Here is a 22,352-nt window from a genome sequence, read left to right as displayed (position 1 = left end):
TTGTACCATACCAGTGATAAAATATTTTCAATCCAATGCCAACAAGATTTATCGTAAGAATGTTTACAAATAACTCTGAATTCATCACTTTTCCTCCGACCTGATCGAGTAAGTAGCATCCAATGTCTTGTCTGCTGTGAAAGCCTTTGTGGCCTTGTTTCGATGTCATTTGCTCTCGGTGTTGCCAGTGGAGAGGCTTTGTTTCAGTTTTTGATGTTCATGAATTATTGATGATCCAGCGAAATTGATGACTTATTCATGAAGCTCTGCATTCCAACCAATCACGTCGATCCGTATTTCTCTCGGTATGGGATTTGTGCATTACGATGAATGAAGTTGGGACATGGAATATAAGCTTGAATTTTGACTACTTGTAATAAGCAATATTATATTGTAGTGATTTGCCACAACGTATGGTAAAATGTTTATATATGAATTTCACCGCAGACATTTTGCAATCATTCACCCAGATACATAAAAATCAAAACTACGATCCCCTTTCGATCACTGGTAGGTTCCAGTAGTGCAAGGTTTCTAGAAACGGCCATGGTCATGTCTCAGGCCTGGGTCTGTTATTTTGAATGGAGCTCAGGTGATCTTCGAATTGTGAATTGTATTCAACCGACATGTTTCACATCTTGGTTCATGTATTTTCAAGTTCGCACACCACGTGTGAAGTGTAGTGCATTCGAGGATTATTAATTATTTGGGTGCCAACGCCAAAAGTAGTAAGTAGGTGTCTCAATCAACCATTGATGTCATATACTGTATTCGTTTTTGTACACCGCTCCTTTCTTATTCCATCTCTCGGCGCTGCATGACGTCATTCAGTGCCCGGCGGTGACGCACACTGAAAGGGTTTTTTTTTTCATCCTCAGTTTTCACTCCATTCGTTTTTGGTTTTCCTTGTTTCTTGTTGTTTTGGCTTTCTTTCTTTCTTTTTTTCCTTGCCTTTTTCTTGCTTGCTTTCTTGCTTTTTTTATTGCTTACTTGCTTTCTTTTGTTGCTTTCTTGCTTTCTTGCTTGCTTGCTTTCTTGCTTTCTTGCTTTCTTGCTTTCTTGCTTTCTTTCTTGTTTTTTTTCTTGCTTTTTTTCTTGCCTTTTTCTTGCTTTTTTTCTTGCCTTTTTCTTGCTTGCTTTCTTGCTTTTTTATTGCTTACTTGCTTTCTTTTGTTGCTTTCTTGCTTTCTTGCTTTCTTGCTTTCTTGCTTTCTTTCTTGTTTTTTTTCTTGCTTTTTTTCTTGCCTTTTTCTTGCTTGCTTTCTTGCTTTTTTATTGCTTACTTGCTTTCTTTTGTTGCTTTCTTGCTTTCTTGCTTTCTTGCTTTCTTGCTTTCTTTCTTGTTTTTTTTCTTGCTTTTTTTCTTGCCTTTTTCTTGCTTTTTTCTTGCTTTTTTATTGCTTACTTGCTTTCTTTTGTTGCTTTCTTTTGTTGCTTGCTTGCTTGCTTTCTTGCTTTCTTGCTTGCTTTCTTGCTTTCTTGCTTGCTTTCTTGCTTTCTTGCTTGCTTTCTTGCTTTCTTGCTTGCTTTCTTGCTTGCTTGCTTTCTTGCTTTCTTGCTTGCTTTCCTGCTTCCTTGCTTGCTTTCCTGCTTTCTTGCTTGCTTGCTTTCTTGCTTGCTTTCTTGCTTGCTTGCTTTCTTGCTTGCTTGCTTTCTTGCTTGCTTTCTTGCTTGCTTGCTTTCTTGCTTGCTTGCTTGCTTGCTTGCTTTCTTGCTTGCTTGCTTGCTTGCTTTCTTGCTTTCTTGCTTTTTTGCTTGCTTTCGTGCTTTTTTGCTTGCTTGCTTGCTTGCTTGTTTTCTTTCTTGCTTGCTTGCTTGCTTGCTTTCTTGCTTTTTTGCTTGCTTGCTTTCTTGCTTGCTTGCTTTCTTGCTTGCTTGCTTTCTTGCTTGCTTGCTTTCTTGCTTGCTTGCTTTCTTGCTTGCTTGCTTTCTTGCTTTCTTGCTTTTTGGCTTGCTTTTTCTAGTTTGCTTTTTTCTTAATTACTTTCTTTCTTGTTTTTTTCTTGCTTTTTTCTTGCCTTTTTCTTGCTTGCTTTCTTGCTTTTTTATTGCTTACTTGCTTTCTTTTGTTGCTTTCTTGCTTGCTTTCTTGCTTGCTTGCTTGCTTGCTTTTTTTGCTTGCTTGCTTGCTTTCTTGCTTTCTTGCTTGCTTTCTTGCCTGCTTGCTTTCTTGCTTTTTTGCTTTCTTGCTTGCTTGCTTTCTTGCTTTCTTGCTTGCTTGCTTTCTTGCTTTTTGGCTTGCTTGCTTTCTTGCTTTCTTGCTTGCTTTCTTGCCTGCTTGCTTTCTTGCTTTTTTGCTTTCTTGCTTGCTTGCTTTCTTGCTTTTTGGCTTGCTTGCTTTCTTGCTTTCTTGCTTTTTGGCTTGCTTTTTCTTTCTTGCTTTCTTGCTTTCTTTCTTGCTTTCTTGCTTGCTTGCTTGCTTTTTTGCTTGCTTGCTTGCTTTCTTGCTTTTTTCTTTCTTTTTCTTTCTTGCTTGATTTTTTTTCTTGCTTTTCTTTCTTGCTTGCTTTCTTGCTTTTTTTTCTTGCTTGCTTTCTTGCTTGCTTCTTGCTTGCTCGCGCCACTGGTGCAAGTCAAGTCCTCTTATCAAGCTCCCTCTCTGCAAGTCCTGCTTGTAAGTCCTTTGCCACTGCCGTGTGCACGCGAGTCCTTTCGAGGGCTTTTCGTATGGGCTTATATAGACCCGCCCCGCGAACCTTCTGGAACTCATCAGACTCTCTTCACCACGCCCTCTCACGCCATTCCGCTCGAGCTCTGATTGGCTGGTGGCTCTTACCGGCCCCCCACGCCGCTCACCCCGACCCCGCTCCCCTCCTTCACCTTCCGAGGCCTACCTCGTGTTACTCGACTAGTGGACAGCCAAATGGGGCGCGGGATGGATTGCGCCCATAGAGGTAGAATGGAGGTTGGAGCAAAATGAATGGAGGGCCTATTCTCCTGTCTTTACACAACGCAGGTACTAAGAGGGGAAATAGCCTATTCTTACACATACTAAGACATAACTATACTACAAATGGGCCTATATGTTGCTCGTGTGACTAACTATGGGGGGCAAACCTTTAACCTTTAATGACTTCAATGTGCCAATCTCAAAACTGCAGCAATATATTATGAGAATATCGAGAGAATAATTTTTTAAAAGCCCCCAACAGCCCCGCCGCAGCGCATCAAGTGTGAGACGAACTATTTTTGAATCACTTTTGTCTTTATTTATTTATTTACCATTGAGCTTCAGTGTCTGTCCAAGCCATAACATCTTTAACATTTTAGCTTTTGTCATCAAATCTTCAACAAACCTTCTAATAATATGGAGTACATAAATGAATAAAAGGATTTTTTAAATTTGTCTGGTTTTCGTGAAGTTTATTCCTGGGGTTAGGGTGATGTAAGCACAGTACACGGATATTGAGAAATGGAGTTCTTGATGTACAGTGTGACTGTGCTGCCAGAAACGTGTTCAGGTCGATCAAACCAGAGGAGACAATAGCTAAGGAGTCAGGAATGTCCTGTGGGAGGAAGGGTTCTGTGAAACAGATGTCCGGTTTATCGGTCGTGGCCTGGATTGATTGATCTGAGATTGGAGCTGAGGCTTTGTCGGTCTTGAGGTCCACACAGTTGTGGACAGGGGAGGAGGCTCTGTTGGCAAGTGCAGGAATGTGGAGAGAACCAAGCAGAGTGAAGCTGTAGCTACAGTGTCATTTGTGAAAGGACTAGAGGAGCAAGACCAGAACAGGCCATCAATTTCATGGTCCGATGAGGAGGCTGTACGATGATCCTGTTCCATCCTCTAGCCGACCTTCAGAAGACATATCGATCACTTCTACCTCTTTGTCTCCAATACTCCACCACTCACCTCTCCCCACCTATCTCGACTCACTCACTGAAGCCACATGTCCTCATTCCCTACCCCCATGTAAATGTGAGCAAATATCCCTGTAAATATTTATGCACCTATGAAGCTATAAGTACCCATTGCATATCTTATTTGATCGTTTTATGTAATAAATTTTATTTTTGTGTAAATAAGGTACCGTAAGAATGGAGGGAATAGGGACGGACAGCAAGGTGAATAGGGACACAAACTGAAAAAAAAGTTCGGAAACTTTTTTTCGCTGAAAATTGATAACCATAATGATTTGTTGATATTTGGGTTGAAAAGTGTTCTCTTGTTTTTTAAAAAGCAACTTATAGTCCCTATTAACCCCATATATGGGTTAAATAGGATTTTCATGGCTGTCCCTATTCACCCCGTTTTACGGGTGAATAGGGACAGTGTTCTCTTGTTTTTTGTACAGTCACTAATACAAAAGTGTTAGCTTTTTGTACAGTCACTAATACAAAAAAATAATAATCAAGAAACAATCCTGAGTTTCCAACTTATTGCTAAATTGATAGCTCGGATGGATGCACATAATATGCACCCATAATATAAACCACGGTGCCAATGGAAAAAAATATGGGATAAAAACTTTCTCCAAACTGTCCCTATTTCTTGATTATTATTTTTTTGTATTAGAGACTGTCCCTATTCACCCATAAAACGGGGTGAATAGGGACAGCCATAAAAATCCTATTTATTCCTATTTAACCCATATATGGGGTTAATAGGGACTATAAGTTGCTTTTTAAAAAACAAGAGAACACTTTCAACCCAAATATCAACAAATCAGTATAGTTATCAATTTTCAGCAAAAAATGTTTCCGAACTTTTTTTCAGTTTGTGTCCCTATTCACCTTGCTGTCCCTATTCACCCCCATTTTACGGTACAGTTTGTGCATAAAAAAGATAAATGTGGTAGTGGGCCTGAGTTCACTGATAATGTGAGCAACCCTCTTATGGTTAAACTGCCAAAATCAAGACTCTCTGCTCACCTTCACTCCTTCATTCCTCTTTTCTCCCGCCTCTGGAACAAACTCCCTCACTCTCTTCAATCCCACTCCTCCCTCCAGGTCTTTAAAACAGCTGTTCACCATCATCTCTTATCTTCCCCCATCCAAAGCCTTGATCTTTTCTACCCCCGCTAATTTCACCCCAATTCCACTTTTTTGAAATACCAACTTCTGTCCAGGAAGTCCTTGGTGTCCTTGTGTTTTATACTTCTCCCTCCCCCCCCCCCCTTCCCATGCCTCCTCCCCCCGGGCCCTCTCCCTTCCACACATCTCCCTGCTCTCGGATGTTGTGTTTGTGTGCTTCCCCTTCTCTCCCCATCTTGTCTTCCGCTTCCTCTTTTTGGGTATTTTGTTTGTCTGGTTGATTTGTTTGTGAAGTAAATGTTAGCTCTTTCACGAGCCTCGATTCAGTATACAAAAAAAAAACAAAAAAAAAAACATAAATTGGCTTTGAGAAATAATTTATTGTTTAATATGCTAAAATATCATTCAGGAAATCTCAATGGACTACCAAATCCCAATTGTACACAGACAAGCCAAAAAAAGGTATCTCAAACTCATACAAGCAATTTACAAGAACAGGTGCAAAGAGAAGATGCTAGAGACATGAGATTGAAAGAGCAATGAATACAGACCCAATGATTGCAAAGGTAAAGTACAAAACAAAATATCAACAAATGGGAGAACAGAACAGCAGGAAGGCTTAGGGGGGCGGGAGCTGGGCAGGTTGGAGATAGACAAAAAAGGCTCATTGGAGTGATTAAAGATGTCTGCTTAACTCGGATGGAGAAACTGTCATAACTTGGTCGAGAGCATTCCTCTGCCAGGCTGAACAGTTTACGTTTTGTATCCTGCTAATTGGCTGGATCTGGATCCGGACCTGAGCCAAAACCTAATTTGCTTGTTCCTGTAATCTAACCAACTCGTCCACTAAGTTTTTTTTTTTTTGTCCGAATCTGTCCAACTTTTTGAGAAATCCTGCACACATCCTGGTGTAAAAATAGCCTCCGTCCACCTTCAGTGGCGGAGGTAATAAATATCCAAGACAAAGGATGGCTTTTCATTAAAAACTAGAACGGCACTCAGTGGAGAGCATACCTCCACCTGGTTGGCCATATCGCTCAATGGTGAAGAATCACTTAAAAAATTCTACTAGCCGGATCAAGATCTTCACCAAAATTGAATTGATTTTTCCTCGTCACACACACAACCTGTCCAACAAATTTCGTCCAAATCCATCCATAACTTTTAGAGATATACTGCTATGTATCGTTTTTGGCCCGCTGTCCGAATGGTGAAGAATCACTTAAAAATTAAACAATTCTCATATCCAAATCCATATTCAGATCTTCACCAAAATCTAATCGAATGGTCCTTGCCTGACACCCAACATGTCCACCAAGTTTCGTCCAAATCCGTCCACAACTTTTTGTGTTATCCTGCTATGTATCGTTTTTGGCCCTATCTCTCAATGGTGAAGAATCACTTAAAAAAGTAAATAATTCTCATATCCGAATCCATATTCAGATCTTCACCAAAATCGAATCGAATCGTCCTTGTCTGACACCCAACATGTCCACCAAGTTTCGTCCAAATCCGTCCATAACTTTTTGTGTTATCCTGCTATGTATCGTTTTTGGCCCTATCTCTCAATGGTGAAGAATCACTTAAAAAATTAAATAATTCTCATATCCGAATCCATATTCAGATCTTCACCAAAATCGAATCGAATCGTCTTTGCCTGACACCCAACATATCCACCAAGTTTCGTCCAAATCCGTCCATAACTTTTTGAGATATCCTGCTATGTATCGTTTTTGGCCCGATCTCCCAATGGTGAAGAATCACTTTAAAGATTCTAGTAGCCGGATCCGAATCCGGATCTTCACCAAAATCTAATCATTTTGTCCTCGTCACATACGCTTTATCTCTGCCAAATTCCGTCCGAATCCGTCCACAACTTTTTGAAATAGTTTGTTCACAAACAAACAGACAAACGGAGAGACAGGGGTGAAAACGTAACCTCCATCCACCTTTGGTGCTGGAGGTAATAAGGACATGGTTCTCATGTACGACCAGAACATCCCATCACCTGTGGACGTAGAAAACGAAGCATTGTGACCAGACATAGTATATAGGCTACTCGGATACAAAAAAGGAAAACACGGCATTGCTAATGATGGGATTGGTTCCCAGCGACTTTGGTCTGAATAATGTGGAGATCAGGAAAAATCATCAAGTACCTGGATCTGGAAAACGAAGCCTGTATCCAGAGCCTGGACATTGTTCCAGTGATCGTTGGAGTAACGGGAGTGATGATGAAGAAGAATCTCATTGAGCTCTGGATAACTATACCAGGAGAATATTACTACAAATGAACTACAATTTCTCACTACAAAACAAACTACAAAAGCAAGTGCTCACTGACGTCTCATCTTTGTTTACCTTTTGGAAACCTGCGACCTCTCATGTCCTCTCATGTAAAATGCCCAGTTTTTGGTGGAATGTTTTCTAAGGTAGAGGAAGCTACCAACATTTGCGTGTTTAATATTTTTTGGGACCAGCACTGGACGGGATTGGAGTACCAATTGGTTTGTTTGATATTTTTTAATCGTTTATGGCAATACGTCCACATTAGTTTGTCACGAGGCGGGCGGGGTTAACCCGAGATGCCACCTGAATGCCAGATTGATGACGCTGTGGCACGAAGGCAGAAATTCAACCCCGGTGCAGCAGGATTCTCTCACTCCCCTAAAATCTCACTCTGGAGTGATTCTGTCCTGGGATAAAATCACTAGAGTGAACTAATCCTGGGACTGGCACACTCTAGAGTGTAATTATCCGAGGACAGAATCACTCCCCCTCCAGGATCAACAAACTCCCTCCAGGATCAAAGCACTCCTCTTTAGGATAAATTCAATCCCGCAGAAAGAATGGAAAGATATATTTAGTTACTTTGGAAATATAACTCACAGGATGTTAGATATCGTTGCAATGATCAACAGAGCTTTTACTATGTATTTTAGGGTTAGGGTTAGGGTTTGGAGCTTTTACTATGTATTTTAGGGTTAGGGTTTGGAGCTTTTACTATGTATTTTAGGGTTAGGGTTAGGGTTTGGAGCTTTTACTATGTATTTTAGGGTTAGGGTTAGGAGCTTTTACTATGTATTTTAGGGTTAGGGTTAGGGTTAGGGTTAGGGTTAGGGTTGTTAGGGTTAGGGTTAGGGTTAGGGTTGTTAGGGTTAGGGTTAGGGTTGGGTTGTTAGGGTTAGGGTTAGGGTTAGGAGCTTTTACTATGTATTTTAGGGTTAGGGTTAGGGTTAGGAGCTTTTACTATGTATTTTAGGGTTAGGGTTAGGGTTTGGAGCTTTTACTATGTATTTTAGGGTTAGGGTTAGGGTTTGGAGCTTTTACTATGTATTTTAGGGTTAGGGTTAGGGTTAGGAGCTTTTACTATGTATTTTAGGGTTAGGGTTAGGGTTAGGAGCTTTTACTATGTATTTTAGGGTTAGGGTTAGGGTTAGGAGCTTTTACTATGTATTTTAGGGTTAGGAGCTTTTACTATGTATTTTAGGGTTAGGGTTAGGGTTTGGAGCTTTTACTATGTATTTTAGGGTTAGGGTTAGGGTTAGGGTTAGGAGCTTTTACTATGTATTTTAGGGTTAGGGTTAGTAAAGTTATAGACTTTTATAAACTATTTATTTTATAAACTTAAATTTATAAAATAAACTATTACTACTCAGTAAAGTTATAGAACGTAACTTAAAATGACATATCATATGTTGAAATGTAAATATCCTTTTAGTATAAAACATCGTAAGTGTATCGTAATGATTACTGCGAATGCTCTAATATCAAAATATATAGTTATTTGAATGTTAAATTTATACTTTTCTTTATTTGATTTACCCAGTTTAATACAGGGATGCGAAAAACATTGTATTTTTATTTTTAGGGAGAGACGTTTACAAAGGACATCATTCTGCCTTGTTTATCAATTCATTTATCATTTTATGTTCATATTCATTAACTTTGTCATGGTTGTATGTCATTACCATGCAATAAATATTGTTTAAATCACAAAATATATCGGGGGAGTGTTATCCTGGGGAGTCATTTGATCCTGCAAGGGGGAGTGTTAAATCCTAGGGGGAGTGATTTCATCCTGGGATAAAACCACTCTAGAGTGAATTTATCCTGGGGAGTGATTCTATCCTCCTACACCGGGATACCAGTACTGCCAGTCTGGATGCCTTGGCACCCCTTACATGTGATTTCATGTCACAAGACTTGCCACCCATTACAACTGCAGGTTATGATGCATGATGCTGTACTCTGTGACCTCCTCCAAACACACAGATGTGCAGATGAGGTTTAGGTTTTAATCTAAAGATGGAGCATTGATGGGGTTCTGGAACATTTTGGTGATCTGTGCTGGGGTAGTTGGCCCACTCGTGTAAATGTGCCTTTTCTAATGGTCTTCTCTTCATTGTCTCAAGATCTTTGCATGTTACAACTAGAACAGCATACCTTTGCTAATGCTAATGATTGCATGGAGATCATTCATAATTGATCAAATTTTAATGCTAAATTTTAATTTGAATGCTAAAATGATCAAAAATTTTCATTCAATTTAAATTAATTAATGCTAAAATTAATAATTAATAATGATTTAAATTAATTATTAATTAATGATTGTTAAACAATTATTTATTTATTTGTTTGTTTATTTAATTAATTAATGCTTGAATTTAAATTAATTATTTATTAATTATTTAAATGCTAAAATGATTTTTAATGCTAAAATGATTTTTACAGATTTAAATGCTAAAATGAAAAATGATAAAATCAAAATGAAATTTGAATTTAATGATCATAATTTTAATGCGAAAGCTAATGGTACAGCGCATACCTTTGACAGGCTGAACAGTGTACATTTTGCATCCCACCGGTGGGCTGGATATGCTTCCGGACCTGAACCAAAATCTAACCAAAGCGTCCTTGTCACGCACCCAACCTGTCCAGCAAATTTTGTCCGAATCCGTCCATAACTCAAGATATCCTGCTCACAGACAAACCAACAGACAGGGATGAAAACGTAACCTCCATCCACCTTTACTGGTGGAGCCAACAAGACTTTTACCATACACCATATGGCAAATTCTCTTCTAATTTTAGTGCTTTGCAAATTAATTGTTGATTAATTCAATAACAACACAGTACTAGGTTAGAACCTGTCATTTTGTCTGTCCGTCCATCCTTGCTTTTGTGGGTGATGCATCCTATTTTGATATTCTTCGGTCAATTCCCTATGCTGTGGCATTCCCTCACACAACCCCGTCACCTTCTTCCCATCCTCCTGCAGCTCCCCCCAGCTCAATACCGATTGGTTCCTAGCCTTGGAGATAGTATCCTGTAATACCCCTGGCCTGACACCATGCCACACCATGCAGTGTGTTGGTTAGTGTAATGGAGGATCATCTCGATCTTCATGAAGAAGCCTTGCTTGGGTTTCACTTTTATCGCACTTCAGTAAAATGACTCAAATCTGATCGTTGAATCATTTATGACCACAAAAGGCCTGCACATACATAGGTATCTTTCAAATGTGCTTATAAATGGCATGTGACAGCTCGCTGAACAGAAATATGGAATTGCATGGTTCGAGCGTACCACACTATTTTGAGATCCACAGCATGTGAGTGCTACCTTTTATGGCAATTCCACAGCATTTGCTGGATCGGATTGCAGAATGCAAATGTTTATTCTTCAAAATTGTGAAATAAGATTTCTTGTTTGATTGACTTTCTGCCAGTTGGCTTTGAGGGCTGTCCAAGTGCTAAGGGCATGTCTATCTGTACTGCTTTATTTGCTTTGAGGTGGATTCTTCTTCTTCTTCTTTAACTTGTTGGGTATGGATTCGAGTTTCTTGCTAATGAATTCCGCAACTTGTAACCGGATAGTCACGGGGGTCGCTATTGATTTGGTTATAATTATCCTGTCATAGAGCGAGACCATGAGTCTGTGCCTGAACCTCACACCGCCTCGCCTTCTGACCTTCAGTGCCGCAGCCACTTACCCAATGTTCTGTAATGCATTCTTTTATTTATCCATCTAATGGTCTTCGTTTGTCTAACATACCCGGTACCTTCCCCAAGGCGTACACACATGAGGTCCCAGATCCATGCGTCCCCACTCACCACATGACGGTTCAGCGTTTATTTATTGTTTATATATTTTATTTTTTTTTGATAAAACTATGGATGTTAGGCCGGGTGTCCCGTCTGCTAGCATTACTTGGGAGTTAAAGACCCCAAATTATTTATTTGACAAAGTGAGGGCAAATTAAACCCCCGGAATTCCTGCCCAAATATACTTAATTCAAAAATTCCGGTTTATGAAAAACTTGGGCCAAAAACGTTCCCCAGCTGACCCCACAAGAAATTGGGAATATTTGGGGCAGTTATAGAAGCATGGGTTAGAGCAGATCCTTGTGCATGTTCGATGCTGCCATTTCCAAATCGTAAAATAAGAAACAGGCAATGGTGTAATGTTTGGCATCCAAACGGTGATGCACCTTGATGCCAACTGTCAAAAATTTGAATCCATAGATGATTGTGCTGGAATGGAAAAATGGGATGAGGGTAATGTACATAGCTCTAATGTACATTGGGTGTCTCGCCTCTACATTAGGTGGTACTAGCAAAGGTGCAGGGCCAGGCAATGCAGGGTCGTTTTGTGATGGGAATATTGGGGGTGGGGGAGGAGAGGAGGGGAGAGAAAAAGGGAAAGGCACTATGGGGGGAGGGAAAGGGAAGACAGTTTGAGGGGAGCGGGATAAAGCAAGGCAGCGCAAGGGGACAGGAGGGGATAAAAGAAGGCAGCTTGAGCAGGAGAGGGGAAGGTGGCATGAGCAGGGGAGGGCAAGGGAAGGCAGCGGGGAAGGGACGCGAAGGCAGCGCGAGGGGAGGGGGACGTTAAGGCACTGGGAGGGGAAGGGAAGGCAGCGCGAAGGGAGAGGATGTAAAGGCAGCGTGACGGAATGGGACGTGAAGGCAGTGGGGAGAGGACGCAAAGGCAGCGCGAGGGGAGGGGACGTGAAGGCAGTGTGAAGGGAGGAGAAGGGAAGGCAGCGTGAGGGGAGGGGATGCGAAGGCAGCGCAAAGGGAGGGCACGAGAAGGCAGCATGAGGGGAGGGGACGCGAAGGCAGTGTGAAGGGAGGGGACGCGAAGGCAGCGTGAGGGGAGGGGACGCGAAGGCAGCACGAGGGGAGGGGACACGAAGGCAGCGCGAGGGGAGGGGACGTGATGGCAGCGTGAGGGGAGGGGACCCGAAGGCAGCGCGAGGGGAGGGGACACAAAGGCAGCGCGAGGGGAGGGGACGCGAAGGCAGCGCGAGGGGAGGGGACGTGATGGCAGCATGAGGGAGGGGACACGAAGGCAGCATGAGGGGAGGGGACGCGAAGGCAGCGCAAGGGGTGGGGACGTGAAGGCAGCGCGAGGGGAAGGGACGCGAAAGCAGCGCGAGCATAGGGGACGCAAAGGCAGCGTGAGGGGAGGGGACGCGAAGGCAGCGCGAGGGGAGGGGACGCGAAGGCAGCGCGAGGGGAGGGGACGCGAAGGCAGCGCGAGGGGAGGGGACGCGAAGGCAGCGCGAGGGGAGGGGATGCGAAGGCAGCGCGAGGGGAGGGGACGTGATGGCAGCATGAGTGGAGGGGACACGAAGGCAGCATGAGGGGAGGGGACGCGAAGGCAGCGCAAGGGGTGGGGACGTGAAGGCAGCGCGAGGGGAAGGGACGCGAAAGCAGCGCGAGCGTAGGGGACGCAAAGGCAGCGTGAGGGGAGGGGACGCGAAGGCAGCGTGAGGGGAGGGGACGCGAAGGCAGCGCGAGGGGAGGGGACGCGAAGGCAGCGCGAGGGGAGGGGACGCGAAGGCAGCGCGAGGGGAGGGGACGCGAAGGCAGCGCGAGGGGAGGGGATGCGAAGGCAGCGCGAGGGGTGGGGACATGAAGGCAGCGCGAGGGGAAGGGACGCGAAAGCAGCGCGAGCGTAGGGGACGCAAAGGCAGCGTGAGGGGAGGGGACGCGAAGGCAGCGCGAGGGGAGGGGACGCGAAGGCAGCGCGAGGGGAGGGGACGCGAAGGCAGCGCGAGGGGAGGGGACGCGAAGGCAGCGCGAGGGGAGGGGATGCGAAGGCAGCGCGAGGGGAGGGGACGCGAAGGCAGCGCGAGGGGAGGGGACGCGAAGGCAGTGCGAGGGGAGGGGACTCGAAGGCAGCGCGAGGGGAGGGGAAGCGAAGGCAGCGCGAGGGTAGAGGACGCGAAGGCAGCGTGAGGGGAGGGGACGCGAAGGCAGCGTGAGGGGAGGGGAAGCGTTATGTATTGCAAGATGCTCTCGAAGGTAAAAGGACAATTTACAAGGTGCATCACAAGTGATATTTGATTCTTTAAAGAAAACCTGTTTTATATTTCATTACAAATCACTTATTCGTTTTATTAATTATCACCTAATCCCCACTGACAAAGGTAATCAGGTTTAATTGATGGCTGTTCATCACAAGGACAATCAAGTCTGGTGCAATGTTCTCCCTTAATCAACAAGCCTCCTCGTTCCCCTTCCCTCCGATAACTCTCCAATCTCCCCTCCTATAACTCCCTAATTCCCCTCCTATAACTTCCCAATCTCCCCTCTTATAACTCCTCAATCTCTCCTCCTATAACTCCCCAATCTCCACTCCTATAACTCCCCAATTCCCCTCCTATAACTCCCCAATTCCTCTCATATAACTCCCCAATTCTCCTCATATAACTCCCCAATTCCCCTCCTATAACTCCCCAATTCCCCTCCTATAACTCCCCAATTCCCCTCCTATAACTCCCCAATTCCCCTCCTATAACTCCCCAATTCCCCTCCTATAACTCCCCAATTCCCCTCGTATAACTCCCCAATTCCCCTCGTATAACTCCCCAATTCCCCTCCTATAACTCCCAAATTCCCCTCCTATAACTCCCCAATTCCCCTCGTATAACTCCCCAATTCCATTCCTATAACTCCCCAATTCCATTCCTATAACTCCCCAATCTCCCCTCTTATAACTCCTCAATCTCTTCTCCTATAACTCCCCAATTCCCCTCCTATAACTCCCCAATCTCCCTTCCTCCAAAATAATTTTTCTTGAAATTAAGAAATAAGGTTAAAAACAAATTATGCCAAAACTTTAAAACCAGAACTCTGTGTATGGTTGGTGTGCAGTAGATTGCAGAAATCGCGATCACAAATTCGTACAAAATAATAATAATAATAAGATGATGATGATGATGTTATAAAGATCTATTACAAAGCATGACCACAAAGATGGCGCCAGAATATCTAAGGCAAGAAGAACACTGACTTTACGTACCGTAAAATGGGGGGAATAGGAACAGCAAGGTGAATAGGGACACAAACTGAAAAAACGTTCGGAAACTTTTTTCGCTGAAAATTGATAACTATACTGATTTGTTGATATTTGGGTTGAAAGTGTTCTCTTGTTTTTTAATGAGCAACTTATAGTCCCTATGAACCCCATATATGGGTTAAATAGGAATAAATAGGATTTTTATGGCTGTCCCTATTCACCCCGTTTTATGGGTGAATAGGGACAGTTTGGAGAAACTTTTTATCCCATATTTTTTTTCATTGGCACCGAGGTTTATATTATGGGTGCATATTATGTGCATCCATCCGAGCTATCAATTTAGCAATAAGTTGGAAACTCAGGATTGTTTCTTGATTATTATTTTTTTGTATTAGAGACTGTCCCTATTGACCCGTAAAACGGGGTGAATAGGGACAGCCATAAAAATCCTATTTATTCCTATTTAACCCATATATGGGGTTCATAGGGACTATAAGTTGCTCATTAAAAAACAAGAGAACACTTTCAACCCAAATATCAACAAATCAGTATGGTTATCAATTTTCAGCGAAAAAAGTTTCCGAACTTTTTTCAGTTTGTGTCCCGATTCACCTTGCTGTCCCTATTCCCCCCATTTCACGGTAACAGTTTCCCCGGTATGGGTCCGGGTAGCCATCGCCCGTGTCGGGCCTGCTCCCCAACGTCGTCCCTTCGTCCTCCTGGCCTCGTCATCAGTCGGGCTCGTAACGGCATCTCCCCCAATCCGCCCAACGAGACAGTGAGGCGATGCTTGTGGGCCTGAGCGTGGCTGAAATAGCATTTCAAAAATAGGCTGAAGATGAGTGACAGCTGACCGGGTCTAGGATCGGGGGATCTAATACGGGTTAAGGTTCATCCACAATCCCGCTTTACCTCCCTGACTGAAATGCAAGCCCCACCTAACATGCCCTCTGACCTCTATGTTAACATAACTGACGAGGGGGCAAAATAGTTGAAATGGCTTTCATAGCTCGTCTTTGTCACCTGGTGATGATGCTGTTCCATTCGGCATGTGGAGGGATGGGGCTGACACATGGCAAAGGCAGGAATGGTGGATATTGTGGTGTGGTCATTCCACATACTCTGACGTCCTCTTTCTACTCTTATAACAGCTTCTACCCTCTCGCCCCCCACCAACTTCCCTCTTGGGTATGAGAAACTTGATTTGTAAAGTTGGGCCACGGGTGGGGATGTCGGGTGGGGCGGAGGGTGGGCAGGCGCTAGGCCATGAGTAGGTCTTGACCGAATGGGAGACCAAATGCCAGACAGTGACAGGGAGAGGGAGAGGGAAGGATGGCAGAGAAGCAAGCAGCAGCAGCAGCAGCAACAGCGATGCGGCGGCCTGAAAATCATGGTAGGTGGGTGACCTGGTGTTTTAGGAAATTGATGCATCGTGTGGAAAGTCAGCATGGCAAATTTCTTTATTGCTGTTTATTATTTATTTATTTATTTATTTATTGATGTATTTGTGAAGATGTGTTTCACTTACCGACACTCCATTGGATGTACCGAGCTAGTATTTCATAGGGGTGAGACACTTTCACCAATCAAAACGTGTGTGTGTGTGTGTGTGTGTGTGTGTGTGTGTGTGTGTGTGTGTGTGTGTGTGTGTGTGTGTGTGTGTGTGTGTTGTGTGTGTTGTGTGTGTTGTGTGTGGTGTGTGTGTGTTGCATTGATGGGTTGACTGACTGCCTGGACGCAACTGAGGTTGTGGATCCGCCGTTTGGAGAGGTCCTGGGCTGAAAGGATCGAAACCTCGAGGAAGAACGGTGCCCAGCTGATGATCCATGCAGTCGGGAAACTAGTCAGTTGCTTACGGGTTAAGGTTCTTGCTTAAGGTGGAGAAACTATGTTTGAGGTTTACAATTTAAATAAAGTTCAATATGGGATGTTATGAAATTAACATCATTTACAACAATCCTTTAAATTATTTAAGTTTAGGAACAACCGATACTGTACAATTAATTGTGTGTGTGTGTGTGTGTGTGTGTGTGTGTGTGTGTGTGTGTGTGTGTGTGTGTGTGTGTGAAAGAGAGGGATAGAATTGTAAGGAACAGAAATGAAAAAACGAGGTGTGTGTGTGTGTGTGTGTGTGTGTGTGTGTGTGTGTGTGTGTGTGTGTGTGTGTGTGTGTGTGTGTGTGTGTAAATTTTTTAATTTAAACCTCAATATATGAATCATTTGTCCGTGTTGATTACTATTACTATTATTATTACAATTAGTATTACTACTACTCTTATTATTACTACTATTACTACTATTATTATTACTACTACTATTACTACTATTATGACTATTACTACTATTATTATTACTATTAGTATTACTACTACTCTTACTACTACTCTTACTATTACTACTATTACTATTACTACTATTACTACTACTATTACTACTACTATTACTACTATTACTACTAATATTACTATTACTACTACTACTACTATTACTACTGATATTACTATTACTACTACTATTACTATTATTATTATTACTACTACTATTATTACTACTATTACTACTACTATTACTACTACTATTACTACTGATATTACTATTACTACTACTATTACTACCACTATTACTACTACTTATTACTACTACGATGCCCCATTTATTTGGTCTGTGTGCTGGCGATAACTTACCTACCTTTTGCCAAAAAAAAACAATAAAAATAAATGTTCAAAAAAATAAACAAACAAAAAGAACAACAAGCGGGATCTTTATCACTTTAGCTCAACATCATCCGAGGGATGGCACACACATGGATGCCTCGCCCTGCACACACATGGATGCCTCGCCCTGCACATGTGAAATACCAGAGTGAGCTTTTAGGTGCGATGAGATTTCAACCTAGGCTAGACTGCTGAAAGTCAAGTGTGCATACCTCTAGGCCATCCTACCAACCACTTAGATATTATAGAGTATTTGGGTTAAATGTTGTCATTAATACATGTTTGGATTTCCATTCATGACACAACAACAGTTTTTGTGTGGCAATTCTGAGTAAAAAAACAAAACAAAAAAAAAAGACACCTTTTGTCCCTTGAGCAATCAGTTGGAGTCACAATTGATCCCTTTGTGTTCATATATTTGTGATTGGTTTATGGTGAAAGCAGTTTCATTGTTTTATTTATTTCTTTATTTTTGGTTCCATTGTTGTTGTTTCATCCATAGTATAATGATGGAAATAGTTACCGAATACCCCAAAGTTGGCATTCCCAAGGCCGATGCACTGTTTCTTTGCAACCTGTGCCATCGGAGGAATGTTGCCGCGGAATGCTCCTCCTTGCAGTTGAGGAATTTCTGCTGCAGCAGCTGCGATAACGTTCACCACGTTCCAGGCATTTTACCCATATCAGGGTGTTGAAAGGATGGTGTGCTGGAGGCTGTGGCCTTGCTTTTACTACTTAGAGGTGACACGTGCTGTTGACTTCATTAAATTGCACTTAAAATGTTCCCATGTCTCATTCAACTCCAGAATATTTTTGGTTGAAACATCTGAGAGATGAACTACTGTTGAGTTTGGAATTTCAAACAGTTCTTGATCGGAGATTCCGTCTCACTTGCTGCATATCATATGGTGGACATGGGGTGGGTGGGGATGGTGTTCCATTTTCTTGCTGGATCAGAACCAATTATACATACATACTCTCCACCATTAAAAAACCCAAATGTGTAGAATTGATAATGTTGTAGTTGAAGAACTGTTCCTGCATTAATTCCAGGGGCACTAGGGATGTGCAGAACATCTGACGGCAAGTTTCTGTGCAATGTAATTTCCTCCGCCAGTAAAGGTGGGCGCAGGATGTTTTTACCCCTGTTTGTCTGTCTATCTATGTGTTTGTGAACAAGATATCTCAAAAAGTTGTGGACAGATTGGGATGAAACTTGGTGGACAGTTTGGGTGTGTGATCAGGATGTATTGATTAGATTTTGGTGAAGATCTGGATTGGGATACTAAAATTTTGTGATTCTTCACCATTTAGAGACGGGCCAAAAACGATATACCATGGGACCCCGCTATTCGCGGGGGATACGTTCCTGGAAAATGCCATGAATTGCGAAAACGCGAATAGCGGGGCATTGTATCAATAGAAAAAGGGGGGATAGGTTTCCGAGTCGCGAAATCCGCGAATAGAGAGGAACAAACCACGAATGGTGAGGCAAATCCCACGAATGTCAGCAATAATCCTGGAAATGGTGGGGCAAATCCAACGAATGTCGATGAAAATCCCACGAATGTCGACGATAATCCTGCAAATGGCGAGGCCAAACCCATGAATGTCGGCGATAATCCTGGAAATGGCGAGGCCAATCCCGCAAATGTCAGCAATAATCCTGCAAATGGCGAGGCCAAACCCACGAATGTCGACGATAATCCTGCAAATGGCGAGGCCAATCCCGCAAATGTCAGCAATAATCCTGGAAATGGCAAGGCAAATCCTGCGAATGTCGGCGATAATCCTGAAAATGGCGAGGCCAAACCCATGAATGTCGGCGATAATCCTGGAAATAGCGAGGCAAAAACCGTGAATGTCGATAAACATCCGTGAATGCATGCCTTGCCAGGTGCATTGGGGAAAAGGGAGCCAGCTAATTGCACTAATAGATGCTGTGGAGTGCTTTCATTCTGTAGAGTAACTTGTGGGGATGACGTATTATGCAGCTGGTGGAACATCCCGCGAAGCTCTCGATTATAGTGCGGCTAAAATTCGCGGCCGCGAAAGCCATGAAAACGCAAAGCACACAGCAGTGAATGGAGAGGCAGGTCATGCTCCCGGCTCGTAGAAGATATTTTTTTGCGCATGTCCACCTGCTTTATGCATGGCCGGTGAAAGATGGGTTTTATAAATGTCTCAAGCTAGCAGCTCGTGAAATTAATTTTTTTGATCCGGAAAAACCGCGAATTAGTGTTACATGGCCACGAATAGGGGGAGGGGAGGGGGGGGGGGGACACGATTTCGCGGAACATGGCCGCGAATAGAAAAAGTACCGTGAATACGCGGGACAGTGTTCCGCGAATAGAGAAACAGGTCACATTTTATCACCCGCAAATATGCGGAACCGTGAATAGCGGGATCCGACTGTATAGCACAATATCTCAAAAAGTTGTGGACGGATTGTGACAAAACTAGGTGGATGTGTTGGATAAATGACAAGAACAAGCTGATTAGATTTTTGCTTCAGGTCCGAATCCAGATCCAGTTTATCCGCGGGATACAAAATGAAAACTGCTCAGCCTGGCGGAGGGATGCTCTCTACATTGTGCCGTTCTCGTTGCATCATGCAATAATTGTTCACATGCAACTCGTGCACCCTTCAGTTATTGGAGGTGACCCGAGGCTTTGAGCAATTTTTCATTTGCTTGCTGAGACGCCAGCGTGTAGATAATCCAAAAAAACGTACTGATTACATGATTTAACAATCCATTACAGCATCACGAAAATGAGGAATCAAATCATTGGACACCTTCAAGCAGAGTCTTCCATTAGCCATGTTGCAAAGCTCTTTCGCACAATGAAAGGAACTGTTTATGACATTAGAAAACGTTATCAAGCCACTGGATCAACGACATGTACCAAGAAGTTGGATGTCCCATGATATTGACTCGCACGCACGACTGATACATACGCACAACCCAGCTACACATCCATAACAATGAGCTGTTCGCTTTGTATTTATTTGTGGCAGAATATATTGATTGCCTATCAACATGTCATCAACTTGGGTGATGATGACCATTTTCTTGAAAATCTTGAAATTATATCTCGGTTTTGGGTTTAAAATAACAAAAAAGAATATAAACGGAATCCACTGTCCTGTCCTGGATCTGCCGGCCTCTGTAGTGGATTCTAGCACTTGCTTAGTAGGTTTTTACTAATGGTGGCAGACATTCACATAATAATAATGATAATAAATTCGGTTTTATTAACATAAAAACATAAGCACATAGGACCATCCGAAAAGCAAATACTTATACCGTGTGTGTATATATATATATATATATATATATATAATTTAAAAACAACCACAAGCATACAAACAACAAGAAAATATTCAACAGATAGGTCAATAAACATACAAATCAGTGTACTTGGTACAAAAATATCAGAAAAAAAACATAATTACATCTGAGACATTCAAAAGTTGAAAACGTTCAATAATTATATTTAAAATATGAAAAATTTTGACAGTGCACAGCAGATTGTAGACAATGCGGACTTCTGGAGTAGGATTACTGGAATGTTTGTATTGAGTTCTCACTTGGGGGATGTGGATCTGGTGTGAGTTTCTCAACCGCATTTTGGATAACTTTTGGCATCTTGGGGGGGGGGGGGGGGGGGGCGTGCGAGTAGATAACGATGACTGGTAGAAAGGAGGGGTTTCACGAAGTTGGTGAGGATGTCTGTTCTCCTCACATCAAGGGATTTGATGGTATCAGCCAGAAGTAGGTTGACGTAGTGATGACGCTCGGGCAAGGCGATCACACGGACAGCTCTTCGCTCAACTCTCCCAATGCTAGCCGGTTCTGCTCCATTTTGTTTCTCTTCCTTTGGTAAAGCAAAACTCGAGTCCTGTATGTTGAGCGATAGCTGGTCCTGAGACTATCTCCGACAAGTTGGCTCCAGCACCAGCAGAGTGCATTTGGGACCATGTAATATGTCACTATGGACTTGAAGCCCTCTATCATGGGAGATGTAAACAATAAAGGTCGTTATTTTTAACAAGTGTAGGCCTACAGGTCGGTATCATCCTCCTGGTACAAGATTGGGAGCTACCAAAGCAGTTTTGCTTCCCATCAGTTTTTTGGAAAAAGACATCGGTAGAGGTGAAAATGGAGACTACTTATTCCATCATCTTTCATCTCGTAAGGTTTCCTTTGTATAAATGGCAGTATTAGCTTTGGGCCTGAGTTTAAACCATCAATGGTTTCGGATGCTGCATTTGGCCTTGCCGCACCATCTTCATGAGGATGTGCCTGCATTGCCGGGCAACCACAGCATTCCCGGGCAACCACAGCATTCCCGGGCAACCACAGCATTCCCGGGCAACCACAGCATTCCCGGGCAACCACAGCATTCCCCCCAACTAGTAGAGATGACCCAGATGGTTTATTAGTGTCTCAGAAAAATCTTGTACTATCGTGGTAATTGCTTTTTTTGCTGAGGTGCCACCAGCAGCTAATGGGAAGGCTTTCCACAAAGCGAACATTGGTGGCCAAGCGTGGGGGGGGCGGGGGGGCGGGGGGGGCGGGGGGGGTGTGACCAGTTAATGTTTCTCCATGCTGGGTTTGCGGTGGTCCATCTAACGGGACAACCAATGGCGATTTTCCTTCTGCTCCATGGCTTTCAGTTGCTGAGATTGCTGGTTTTGTCGAAAGTTAATGAAGCAAGAATCGTTACTGGATGCGGTGGGGTGAGAGAGAGGAGACATAAAATGCTACCATGGTGTGAAACTACCATTAAAAGCAACTGTCATGGTGCGTTTTCTTGGCTAATCTCATGGTGCTGTGCACGACAAAGGCCATAACAGCTGTTGTAATGACGGCACAGATAACAAGGATTTTTATTCTCAAGTCAGTAATCCAGTTTTGGTTTTGTAACAAACATTCAGGGCACTCTTTATAATGAGCTTTCTTCCACTGTTTATGGCCTCATGGCCTCATCCCTTTAGTTATTTTGCTTCTTCCCAATTGTAATAGAAGGTTTGGATGAAAAATGTTTTATGCGGGACTTGAGGAGCATTGTCTTTGTCCCAGATGCCCTCAGTTGATTGACCTCAGAATTTTAATCCTTCACTCTGAGAATCAAAATCTGTACAAAGAATGAAAAATCTAAGACACAAATGGATAAAAACTCGTGGAAGTAACATTGGGATCATTCTTGGATTACAAAGTTTTTCTTGGACCAAACTGGAAATCGATGCATGTGGGCTCCACTGATTAAGATTTGGAAGTACTACTTACAGGTTATCCGATCTCGAACCTGGCCATGGAATGTCGGGCACTCCCTCTGCTGTGCTCC

The 22,352-nt window shown here is 43.0% G+C and overlaps 1 protein-coding gene across 5 annotated transcripts in view; it reads left to right on the top strand.

Annotated features, from left to right (window-relative positions):
• LOC137432323 (tetraspanin-4-like) overlaps window positions 1-22,352 on the top strand; it is a 154,134-nt gene that overhangs the window by 20,275 nt on the left and 111,507 nt on the right. The window contains exon 1 of one of the 5 annotated variants that reach the window (XM_068124156.2): window positions 15,606-15,679. The exons of the other annotated variants lie outside the window; for them this stretch is intronic. Coding sequence (XP_067980257.2) covers window positions 15,619-15,679 — 61 coding nt within the window. The 5' untranslated portion in view covers window positions 15,606-15,618. Of the gene's footprint in view, window positions 1-15,605; window positions 15,680-22,352 lie in introns of those variants that run through there. 5 annotated transcript variants of the gene reach the window in all.

Source organism: Myxine glutinosa, chromosome 8, assembly GCF_964187855.1.
Source record: "Myxine glutinosa chromosome 8, kmMyxGlut1.1, whole genome shotgun sequence".
Classification (NCBI taxonomy): Eukaryota; Metazoa; Chordata; class Myxini; order Myxiniformes; family Myxinidae; genus Myxine; species Myxine glutinosa.
The sequence above is the reverse complement of the archived record's forward strand: the minus strand, read 5'-3'. Positions and strand labels throughout refer to the sequence as shown.